The sequence below is a fragment of the Polyergus mexicanus genome, unplaced genomic scaffold (genome assembly GCF_030449975.1).
Source record: "Polyergus mexicanus isolate NDT 795.1 unplaced genomic scaffold, iyPolMexi1.0 SCAF_5, whole genome shotgun sequence".
Taxonomy (NCBI): domain Eukaryota; kingdom Metazoa; phylum Arthropoda; class Insecta; order Hymenoptera; family Formicidae; genus Polyergus; species Polyergus mexicanus.
In genome coordinates, this window is record NW_027223325.1 from 8,529,712 (window position 1) to 8,542,984 (window position 13,273).

A 13,273-nucleotide genomic window follows, 5' to 3' on the forward strand; every position below is an offset into this window, starting at 1 on the left:
CGCATTCACTCGCAAAATTAATGAAAAGCGTAATTTCCCTGTTTCTATACATATTTCTTCATTACGATATAATTTCTGCACGTGCGTGTTTAATATATCTCTCTCTCTCTTTCTTTCTCTTCGTATATCCCGAATTGAGAAGGTGATATTTTTCACGTCTTTTATGATTTTATTATACAATTTATTATTTTAATATACTATTATTATGTTATTACTTTTATTATTTTATTATATAATTTATTATTTTATATTATACTATTATTATTTATTATTTTATTATATAATTTTTTAGATAATGATACAAAATTGACATTTCTCGCGCTAACAGCTGTCGCTAACATTGAAGAGAGAATTATAATGGAATATAAAGAATGTAATAACTGCTACTAACAAGGATCGTTTTTTTTTTAGCTGCATCTTTTTGTACTTCCTGCGATTAAAATAAAACGCGCTCACGCTTTACAAAGGGAAGTAAGAAAATGAGTGTAGAAAATTAGACTGGAGCGTAGAAAGGACGAGCTAATCAAGCTGTAATAAATAAAATTTTCAAACGTTTTCTCTCTCTCCTCTCTCTTTCTTTTTAACGACATGCAAACTGACACATATGCAGTAACTGATGCATAAACGCATTTAAATGTAAATATGCTTTTAAACAAATTTGGACGCAGCAGTTTTTTTTTATTTCTAACTTAATTGTAGTAGCGTTGAAACGCGAAAAACGTCGAAAACTTCAACATTCTTGGCATGTTTAATTAGGTTTCTAGTGTACGTATGATTAATACAATCACAATCATCGTCGGGATAGTCGACGCACCAGCCTTCGCCAATTATTCCACGTAATTATTCATAATGTGTAAACGCCGACAAAGCGAAAAGCGAGACGGCAAAGTGCGTCGAGTCGAACCTTTCCCTTACCTCGTATCCTACTCGCTCGCCGTTGCTGCATCCCGTCGTTTCCGTCGTGATGGCCGAGGGAGCAACTTTTTCCCTTACCGCGACGGATCTGGACTTTCTCTTGGATTTTCCATGACGGAGCTTCACAGCCACGGTTTTCACCTCGAAGTTCTCCCGCGGATACACGCACGCCAGCATCCTCGCATCGACGCGAATGGCACAAGGCCGGCGATTTCGTCCGGATTTCGCTTTTACACGCGACGCGAAAACTAAATGCTATTGCCGAACGCGTCTACGTTTGCATCCTTTCCCGCGAAAAGGATACGACGCTTTTAAGATGAAACCGACGTCGCGCTCTCGACAAGATTGCGAAATTGCAATTGTTTCGTCGATCTAGAGAAATATTTTTTGAATATTCAAGATTCCTTTGAAAAAGAGATCAATTTTTGATTCTCAAAATCTTTTCCGAGCAAGAGTATAGGAAGAGGGGAAATGTCTCGTGTTTGAAAATATTTGAAGATGTTATTTCTAAAGAAATATAGATTAATAATATATAATAGATGATTGCATAAGTTCGTGCCCGATTTTCATAGATGGCATTAAGTTACTGCATGGCGGAGTTCTATTGTTTTCGTGTGGTAATTGTTGCTTACGCCGAATAGATGACGTTGTCTTATGTCAATTTAGCGTCAGATATTGTTCAGATAAGTCCATTTGTGCATAAGAGAAATCATTAAAAATGGAGAACGAAAGGTGCATTCGCGGCATGTAATGCTATATGAATTTCGGAAAGGCGTGAGTGTTGGGATTGCACAAAAAAATATTCAAAGCGTTTATTTGGACCGCGCTCCTGCTCTCCGAACAGTCAAAAAGTGGTTTGGCAGATTTTGAAATGGTGATTTCAACATGGAGGATCAACCCCCCGCTCTGGACGGCCTTCTGGCATTGATGATGACATTGTGCATGCCTTAGTGGAAAGAAACCCAAGGATTACAACTGAGGATATTGCTGAGAGGCTGAACATCGATAATTCAACCGCTTTTCGTCATTTAAAAAAGCTTGGATACATTTCCAAGCTTGATACGTGGGTGCCGCATATCTCCCGACTGAAAGGAATAAGCTGCAGGAAAACTGCAGGAGTTGCAATGGGAAATTCTGCAGCACCCGCCATATTCTCCAGATATTGCGCCTTCAGATTTTTATCCGTTCCGGTCTTTGCAGAATAGTTTAAATGGCAAGAATCTCAATTCCGAGGAAGCTGTCGAAAACCACCTTACAAACTTTTTTCAAGAAAAACCAAGTTCTTTCTTCAAAAATGGAATCGACAAGCTTATAGATGGTTGGAAAACCATTGTAGAAAAGAATGGAGACTATATAATTGATTAATAAAAGTGTTATCTCTAAAATATAATCTATTAAAGTTTATATTTCAATTGGGCACAAACTTATGCAATCACCTAATATAATATATATATATATATATATATATATATATATATATAATGATAATATATAATATATTGTATATAGATTCCACTTTTTTTTTATCATCACCTTTTTCAAATAAAATAATATTCGTGTTAATGAATTAAAAAGAAAAGTTCTCTGCGAGATAAAAAGAATTAGATGCTATTATTTTATCATTGACCTTGTTATTTTGCGTCATTTTTCGAAAAATCCTTTGCCGATATAAATTCGATAATTTTAATCCTATAAATAAAAATTACTTTATTTTATCTAATAAATTTTTACTGCATATACAAATCAATAGCACCTCCCTTTACTACAAATCTTTTACCACTAATATAACATATTTATTCATATAATAAAATTATTAATTAATTAATAATCATTGGTATTAAATTTTTAATATTAATTATAAATCATTATTATTTAAATAAAAATTACTTTATTTATCTAATAAATTTTTACTGCATATACAAATCAATAGCACCTTTATTTCTCGTAGTTATCGATTGGCGAATGATGTACCCAGATAATGCAATATTTTCATTCAAAGCAAATGTGAACATTGCCTGCTATTCTATCCGTGTTCGATATATAATATTCTATAATAATATAATTTATCATAATATAATTGAATTGTTAATTGAAACCGTTAATTGAAAAAGGAAAATGATTTAAGAGATGATATTCCGTGTTATACGATTATGTCTTTATGTATAGATTTATTATCATTATATAATATGTATATCTATTCTATGTTATATAATAATGTCTTTATATACGATATACAATAAATCTTTTATGCGAAATCCCTCATTAAATATAAATTCCATGTAATATTGAGAAATAATTTTGACAATCGACGATTAAAATAATATTTTGATTTAATAATATAATTTGTGATTTTCTCAAAATTAAATAATCCTATATTGAATAAATCTTGTCGAATTCCATCGATTATTGAATCAATTTTCTCATAGCCAAAATGTCATTCCATGGGAACAGTTGTAAATTCGCAGAATGATTTGCGAATGCCTCTCGAGAGTTAAGGGCCCTAAGCGACCTCCTATCGATAAATCTGCCATTGATCGGTGCGAGTGTATAGTATACGCGTTGCTTTCCATTTATAAGCCCCTTGACACAAATCGACATGTAACGCTTTTTAAAGATTCAGGACGACAGCTGGATCGAATCGCCTATAATGCAGGTAACCACAATACGCAAAACCACTGAATAGAGAGAGGTATAAATAGAGAGACGGAAATCTCGCTCTGCTATTGCGATAATATTTAACGGTAGATTTTCCGCGCCAATTTTCGACTCTACCCCCGATGAAATATTTTTCAGGTCGAGTCACCGTTTATATCATGGCTTTTCGATATTCAAACGTTACATAGTTTCTCGTAATTATCACAGATATATCTCGAAAATAAAATACAAATTAATTAATTTTTGTTTCTCATTTTATGATTTTATTTTCGCATAACTGTATTAATTTTAAACTGGCACAATCGTTTGCCCCTTTTAATGAGAAACGGAGCGGCGAGCTTTTACCGAGTAAAATTTTAATAACAAAGTCATCGAGACGAATTTGATATCGAGATTCTTTCTTAGCAAAACTGTCGAAGACGGTCTTCTTTCAGAACTTTTCCCAACTTTTTTCAAGAGTTTCGGTGTTATTATCTTATTGCTACCTGGTAATTCTTTGTCTTTTTTTCCAATCTTCTCGTCAAAAATTATTGAAAAACAACTTAGTAATTTCACATCGTTTATAATTAAAAAATAATTTGATAGCTCTATCCTTTGATTGTAGCGAAAAAGTCATTTTGACATTTTCATGAAAAAAAAAAAGATAGCACCTGTCGCTCAATTGTCATCTGATAGAAAAGTAGGGCGCCTTCTATAGCCGAAATCTTCTATCTCGAAGAAACTTGCAGTTATTTCGGTCGCTTATATCACTAAACCTCTATAGATCCGAGCTCGCTGTCTCTCGATATTCATTCTCCTCGATATTCAACGTCAAATAATCGATAACTTTCCCTCGTTATCTTGATAAAAGAAGCGAACTAACGCGGCGCGAAATCGATATATGAAGCCGGATTTATAGAATTTCCGCGAAGGATGCGGGATGAAAAACGAGCCACGAAAAACGTCACACTGTGTGCCAAGAAATCCGAAATCTTTCCGATATTACTATTCGGTATCTCGTTGAAAAAAAAACAGAAACTTTGAGTAAAAAAATTTGGTAAAAAAACTGTTTTTTTTACTCCCCCAAAAATGGTCTTCTTTTACTCCATTAATTAATACTCAGAATGTTGATTTTTAAAAATTTAACTCGATGCTTATTTATTAACCTCTGATACACGATTTTGAAAAATGAATATCAAATTTACGAAAATTAGATATCAAATTTCATGTCCTGTATTATTATCACTTCTGCTCCACAAAATGACAAAAATATGGTAATAACAGTTTGACTATGCTTGAGAAAATTTTCTTCTAACTTTTTTTTATGAAACTTAAAAAATAGAAAACATCAAAAAAAAAATCTAAATCTTTCAAAAGTCTTTCAAAAATTAACACAAAAAAAACCTAAAAATACCGGTTTTTTTTTTACGTAGCGTCTCGTTCCATTTTTTTTTTTTTTTTTTTTTTAAACACGGTTTTTAAAATCCCTCGTATCTTACCGTGACCCGGTAATTCTCTATCCTCGTTCATAAAGTGGGAACATAAGGAGCGCGATAATGAGCTCTATCTTAGAAGCCGAAGAATGAAGTTACGTTGATGACGTTCCGTTGAAAGTCGCAGGCAAAATTTCGCGACAAACGCTGTTAAAATTTCATCAAAATCCTTGTTAAAATTTGATAACCGTATTCCTTTCAAGTATAAATCTGATGGATCTTTCAAAGAGATTTTATATAATCGCGTTTATAATTCGATTGAAATTTTTCGGTTATTATTATTTATCTCTCGTCTTTGATCCTTTTATAATATTTTATTGATTCTTTAAAATTATATTCTTCGTATTATGTCGAAGTACTTTAGACGTATGAATATCATAAAGAATAACGGAAAATTTTTCCAGAATGTTCTGTTCGCACAAGATTTTCGCATACGTTTAATACAAATAAACAAATAAATTTCCTTATTAAAAAAATATATATACAATTTTCATTATATACATATAATCATGATTTTATGTGTTTTTCAAATGCTATAAAAAAAATAGGAAGTTTTCAGCAATACTTGGATCGAAAAAAAAAAAAAAAAACTCGGTCGAATACGCGCTTCAAGAATTAATAACAACAAAGCAGATGGAAAAGATAACCGCGTTCTATCGAATTAAGAATCGCGAACGTACTATTTTTATTCAATCTCGTAGCTAAGAATAATACACGATATAAAAGTCATTCCTAATTATTATTTACTCGCATTCTAAATACGTCCGAGTCATATTATTGCTTCACGGTATTGTATGTATGATTACGAATGTTCGACATAAATTTTAATTTTAGAATCCACCTGATAAAACTAAAATAAATAAAACTCGACAAAACACATAGAGCTTAAAAAATATTCAAATATAAATAGAAAATATTTGAATATTAAAAAAATATATATATACAATATTTGAAAAGAATTTTTATCTCCGTAAAGCTATGTTCGCGACGTGGCCGAGACGTTCCATCGCTGTGTCACTCTGGTGTGAGAAAAAAAAATTTATTAAAGTGACAAAATATTCTTCTCAAATATAAACGGTACATAAACGCGTACCACCGTGCCTCGCGCAGGATGGTTAAACGAGTTTACGGCACGACAACTCGACTCGTACGTACAGGGGTCGGGGCCAGAAGTGCATATCAATTTATGCAAATGAGAGGAATACGCCTCGCGCACGTGGCCGTCGTTGCCGAGACGATGACAGTTCCGCGCGACAGTGCGCGTTGACGGCTATCCTCGAATTTGGCACGCTAAGCTCGGGGATAGCGCGGCGCGACGCTAATTAAATTAGATTTCGGCCTAATTCGCGAAAACGTCGATCGGCCAAGTGTCAATTTTCCCGGGAGACAATTTTAACGAGGTCCGACGATCAAAATTTAGCCGCGTATAACGGCCCGTCCTCTGCGAACGGCCTGACTCGTCTTAATGAAAAGAAAAAGAAAAAGGGAACGAGGATGAATTGCATGGGACCCCTTTCCTCGAGTCGTTGAGCTAGTTTATAGATGCAGCTTACCACGTCGTAATCCGTCAATTTCCATGTTACGCTAACGGCATAGCGAATAGGATTAAAGGTAAAGACACCCAAGGGGAAAAGCGCAGCTAAACGTTCACGTAATGCCGGCGAGTGATGCGAAGTCGATAGTAAGTACGTAAGCGAGTCAAGTATATAACTTATATAAGGAAATAAGGTTTTTGTTTACAAGAAATACATTTCTTTTTCTTTTTTTTCTCCTTTTTTTTCCCGAGCCTTGTGCGTTGCTTTCAAGCTTCGTCGTAAAAAATTTTCTAAAAATTCAGACACATTTCTGTCTGAATTTTCACATCTGGGTGTCTGAAAGAAACTTCGGACAATCTGTCTTAATCATCAGAATTGTTCTTCTAAAGGTTTAGAAAAGTTTATTTGGAAATTCAAGTGTCTGCGAAAAAACTGCAGACTCTTTGAAGTTTCAGTCAATTTTTTTTTTTCTCCCCCAGTATTTCCCTATTTGTTCTCAAAGTGATATTAAGTGTTTCTCTTTAATAGCTTGTTTCGCTCCGCGAGAATATCAAGAGTATAACTGGATTTTCAATTAAGCGTATCTCATCTTATCGCATATTGTAAACACAGATTTACGACTGATCATTGATACGAGACCAATTCGCATTTCATTATGCGACATCTTAATATCTTGACACTTTGTCGGGACAGACTCGTAACATAAATTAGTAGAACGCGTTAGTAGAGCGAGTTAACGAGCGTGTTGGTAAACGAGTTTTTAAGTGAAAATGCGATTCGCGTTATTCGCGCGAATTGCCTGTCGTCGCTACATGCGTATCGACCATGTCGACTCCGGAATGAATTAGAACGGTGCGGGTCTTTCGCGAACGGCTCGGCCTGTCGACAGTGGAATTTACGATTCGTTCGTTGCACGTGTAAGCCGAGGAAGCCACGAGAGAACGAACGGTAATTTCGCGGCGTGCTCTTCTTTTGCAAGGACGTTCCCCTGTGGCGACCGAGCGAAGGACTAAACAGGAAAATCGGATTCAACGACCGCTACTTATGTGCCATCGCTTCGCCGATTCTTTCCATGGGAATATAGAGGCAGCGTGTGTTCTACAAGCTTTTAAAATATAAAAATTTCACATACGTACAAATGGTAAGAAAAATCAATTTTATTAACGAATTCAATTTCACGTAACAGCGATAATTGTCGAAAAAACATATTTTTATTTATAATATAAAATAAAATAGATCAATGCTCGTGTATAAATTTATAGTAAAGGTATAGAAGGAAGAGAACTTGATATAGTATTGATATGCAGTATTTTTTTAGTAATTTATCTTGGTATTCTCCGTCTCAAAGAGAGACTTGAAATAAATAAATTTATGTAAACGCGGTACTTTTAGCTCTTTTAATCGCCGTGAGAGATTTGATTCCATCTAAAGAATATCGTTCAAAGGAGCACTTGCCTAATTGCCTCGAGTGGTGTAATAAAACGTTCTATCCGCGATAGATACTCATGCATATAATGATAAGTATCATTAAACGGCGTAGCAGGTAAGCTCGAAAGATGCGCTTTGCTGAATCGTAACTTCATCGGTGATGCAAGTTTTGCATCAAGCCCGACAGAGCTATCCACCGCACGATAACGTAATTTGAAGTAGTGTAAATCCAAGTTGACTCCACCACGCGTATGTGACATTAATTTACATCTAATTATACGCGTAAAGTGTGTACTGATGAATAATTCAGGTCAAAACAACATCTGCATCTGTTACAGATGCTGTAACAGTGATGTAATTTATTTTTCAAAAGTTCGAATAAATTGATGTTTAATATCAAGAGTGATTTGAATGAAAGACAAATGTACGAATTATTATTAAAAATCCATATGAAAATGTCTGCGTAAAAGCCTTAATCTCTAAACTTAATCTAATACGAGCTTTTGAAAAAGATGTTGAATCGTTCGATTTATAAACATATCGCCTTCTCTTTCTTTTGAAGTTTATATTCCAGACAATTAAGTCAAATTCAGAAGGCAGAATGTATTATTGTATTTTGAAATACGATTCAATGATGCTCTCTTTCATCGCAGTTTTTATATCACAAAAAATATAACAAGGTTGCTCTCTTGAATAGTTGCGAAAGTACTGTAGTTTCAAAGTTTTTCACGCAGAAACGAAGAATCGTGAGAACGAATAACGTTGAGAAAATTTTATTATTTCGTAGTTGGATGCTAGCTGATACAGGGTGTCCCATTTTAATGGACCCACTCAAATATCTCAGAAACACTGCGTTAAATCGAAAAATGTTTCAAACAAAAGTTGTGTGGCTTCAAGGGGGCCATAAGATGGTGACAATGATTTGACCTTGGAAAATCATTTGAAGGTCATGTGAAGGTCAACTTTGAAATCTTAAACGAAAAACCCCCATTTTTTATTGAGCATTCTTGTAGCTGACATCGAGAGCTTTCCAAAACACTATAATAAAGTATTTTTTCATTAAGTACTTTTTGAGTTATTTTATATTTTAATCTGACATATCTTGATATAAAAAATAAAATATTTCGTAAAATATTCAGTTTTCGATAATTTTACCGTAATACTTCTATGTACAGAATAATGAGACAAATTAATTAGTGCCAAAAAAAACAAACAAATAATTGTTTAAAAAAATACATTGTAAATAATTTTCTTAAAAACAATTTTTTTTTTTTTTATACTAATTGATTTGTCTCATTATTCTGTACATAGAAGTATTACGGTAAGATTATCGAAAACTAAATATTTTACGAGATATTAAATTTTTTATATCAAAATATGTCAGATTAAAATATAAAATAACTCAAAAAGTACTTAATCAAAAAAATACTTTATTATAGTGTTTTGGAAAGCTCTCGATGTCAGCTACAAGAATACTAAATAAAAAATGGGGGTTTCCGTTTAAGATTTTAAAGTTGACCTTCACATGACCTTCAAATAATTTTCCAAGGTCAAATCATTGTCACCATCTTATGGCCCCCTTCAAGCCACACAACTTTTCTTTGAAACATTTTTCTCTTCCGGGCTTGGTTTTTGAGATATTCGATTGGATGGATTAAAATGGGCCACCCAGTATATACATATAAATTTGATTTTACGACATCTTAATAAAATCAAACGATGAATTTATATTATAATGCACTAAAAATACTCGAGAGTTTCTACTTTTTTAGATCCTTCTACGTCAGATTTAAAAATTTTTAATTCATTCAGATGTGATGAGTACCGCTTACAAATCTCATATATTTCATTGTAATAACAATAGAAAGCGAATTACAAAGAGCCTTCTCCACCTTTACTCAAACTCTACCCCCTTTTCCTTCCTTTGCTTTAGCTGAAACTCTATATTGCAAACGGTAAGAGAGCTTATACTTCGTTACTCACTCAGTAATGCGCTCATACGAGGTCTGCGCGAAGTCGACGAACTTGAAATTCTAAAGATAAATTCATTTCTAAAAATGACGCGACGTGAGGAGCACGCGAACGCTTGCTCGATTCGCCGGAAAATCAGCCGGTGCCCGCGAATCGGTGAAGCGATAAAATCACGTAACGGAAGAGCGTTCCGTTGATATGACGAAGATCCTTTATCGACACTCGGCCGAGAGCGTGAAAAAAAAAAACGCTCGAAAAAGCGCCCTATTCTCGAAAATCACGGTCGCGACGGTTCAATAAATTCGCGATATCCTCGCGAGATGAGCAAGAGTGATCTTCCCGTCTCGATATTGAAGTAACGTCGCGATAAGAAGACCAATCGTCGATCGAGGGAGAGAAGCGAGGGTACATTTGATAGCGCGAAAATCGCGATCGGTCGCGCGTTCGCGACCAACGATAAATTCGCCCAGGATGCGAATCAATCGAAGTCAACGTCAACTGTCAACTTGCGCGAAATCAGTACGACGAGAAGGGGAGACGGAGAGCGATGACGATGTCGCGAATACACCGGCGTCGCGCTCGTCGACGAACTGCGTGGCCGAGGTGGCCGCGCCGCGTCACGTCATCGTATCGCGCATCGCGCAACGCGCAGCCACCCCTGCTGCCGGCCCCAAAATCCGCTTCCGTCCCTCGCATCGCGATGCAACGCGCCGCGCGTATGACCGAGGAGCATTCTAATTATACTTTTGCTTCCTCATAGAGGAAGCTTTGTATAATCGTGAGAAAATCTTTTTTCGAGTTTTCTATGCCAATGTGTTTAGAATGTTTCGAAACGTCGAAAAATCATATTCCTAAAAAAATGTCTGTGTGTATGTACGCAATATATTGTACTAACTTTCGCAATTTTTGAGATATCGGGTTAAATTTTCTTTACACGGATAGAGTGTCATTCAAGGATGGTTGCCACTAAATTTGGTGAGTATCGGTGTGAAAGGGTTTACTTTTAATAAAATTTTGAATTTTTCGAGAAATGTCTGTGCACGCTGTAACTTTCGGAAAATTTGAGATATCGGATTAAATTTTTCTACATGTACAATCTATAACGATTATATAAAAATGAAAAAAGTGTGTAAATTAAAAAATGGCGTATTGCTTGTTTATCTTTTTATTTCGTTCACAAAGCTTCCTCTATGAGACAGCAAAAATTGCAAGAAACCGCATGTTTAAAGCAGCTTAAGCTTCGTAAAATAAAATGATGAGGAAGCAACGTGTGCAAGTTTCTAATCTGCACAACTCTACTTGTTTTTCTTTTTTAGTAATTTATTCTGAATCTCGTAAATTGAAATTCATATAATCAAGATATGTAATTAGTTTACACGTGACATTAACTTCACTGTCATATCACAAATGTCAAATTTTGAAAATAACTAGATTTATATATTATTCTTTAAATTTCAAACTTCTCCTGATAAAGATATCTACAAAAGTACGAAACTATAGACAATTTTCATTTTAAATTCGAGATTTCTTTCGAGACACACGCGTACTTGTAAATATTTGTAAATATATAAATACTTATAAATATTTATACGAATAAAATCTGTAATTTTTTATAAAATAAACTTATAAATGTTTTTCAAAAATAAACTAGATTTCTTCTGAATCCCGTTAATATGTGAAATTCATATAACCCAGATACGTAATTAATTTACACGTGACATTAATTGAAATGTCAAATTTTGAAAATAATTAAATTTAAATATTATTATTTAATTTTCAAATCTCTGCTAATAAAGGTATTCACAAAAGTATAAAATTATAGACAAATTCAATGATTTCTCTCGAGATACGCGTATTTATAAATACTAAATATTTATGCGAAAATAAAATTAAATAAAATCTCAGATTTTTTTCTAAATAAAATTATAATCGTATTTTAAATTCTCACTTATATTCATTTAATTGTAAATTTGAACAAATATTTACATATTAATATTTCTTTCTTGTATATACAATTATCTTCTTAATTTTCAATTTGCAACCGTATTTTATAATCAACGTTACCTCATTATCATTCATCGTCTCTATTATAGTATTCATCGCTACATTCTCTCTCATCCCCTTTCCCATTTTCTGCTCCACTTTCCTTAAATATCCCAAGTTCCTTAAGTAAATATCGTACCTCTTGGGAGATAACTTCTTTTTTCTCTTTCGCAAGAAAACGTGCATACTTGATATTGCTAGGTCTGATCTATAAAAAAAGAGAGAGAGAGAGAGAGAGAGAGAGAGAGAGAGAGAGAGAAGAAGAAGAAGAAGAAGAAAAGAAAAGAAAAAAGAAGAAAAAGGAAGGAAGAAAGAAGAAGAAGAAGAAGAAGAAGAAGAAGAAGAAGAAGAAGAAGAAGAAGAAGAAAAGAAAAAGAAGAAAGAAGAAGAAAGAAGAAGAAGAAGAAGAAGAAGAAGAAGAAGAAGAAGAAGAAGAAGAAGAAGAAGAAAAGTTTCGAATCTTTCAGACTTACATTCAAAACCTTTTAGGTTTTACATTTCTCGGATTAAAATACGAAAAAAAAAATATTACGAGATTAAGATATTTATCATTTCGAATTGTGAAATACGAAAAGTATTTCCATGATCAAAATATTTCTTATTATTACGATCATTTTATGTAAATATTTCGTTTCTTTTATTTTAATAATCATATAATCGTCGATGTATTTGTTAGAAATTGAGATACGCGATTTAAGCGATAATATTTCGCGCCGTGAACTATTGTTGTATTTGTGAATTATATCTACATCGTAGAAATATTGCTTGTATTACTCACCTTCGCGAATGCAGAGAGACAGATCGAAATTAAATGAAATGAAACGAAAAATCGAGATTAATGTCTCGCATAAATCCTTTAAAATTCAACGGGTTTATCAGAGTTTTAACAGTCGAAAACTGTCAAACGCGGGAACAAGTCGCGAACGAGAAAAAGAAGCGGGGGGAGGGGGAGGGGGGGGGGGTAACTGTACAATCAAACACGAAAGGATTATGCCGCTTTGGAGACGATATAATATCTGGGCGAATATATCGGGGAATTACCCTCACGAGGAAAACACGCCGTAGGCAGGCGGCGCGTGACCCGTTCTCCCCGCGAACGTCGTAATTGCATTACCTTTGTTATTCTCCAATCGCGAATATACGACACGGATGTTTTTACTCATGCGAGAGAGACGGGGTGGTTGGCAATACGCGCATGCTCTGTGCGCAAGACAGAGGCGAGCTGTTTAGTACTCTGCGTTGATACCACTGCTT

At 34.3% G+C, this 13,273-nt stretch overlaps 1 protein-coding gene across 3 annotated transcripts in view; it reads right to left on the reverse strand.

The window, feature by feature from the left end:
* Window positions 1-13,273, reverse strand: part of LOC138933040 (apoptosis-stimulating of p53 protein 1) — a 51,590-nt gene that overhangs the window by 31,552 nt on the left and 6,765 nt on the right. Inside the window, exons 1-2 of one of the 3 annotated variants that reach the window (XM_070295478.1) lie at window positions 9,989-10,555; window positions 916-1,287 (exon numbers count right to left, since the gene is read on the reverse strand). In XM_070295478.1, coding sequence (XP_070151579.1) covers window positions 916-1,092 — 177 coding nt within the window. In that variant the 5' untranslated portion in view covers window positions 1,093-1,287; window positions 9,989-10,555. Of the gene's footprint in view, window positions 1-915; window positions 1,743-9,988; window positions 10,556-13,273 lie in introns of those variants that run through there. The other 2 variants (XM_070295481.1, XM_070295480.1) reach the window with 2 other exon arrangements.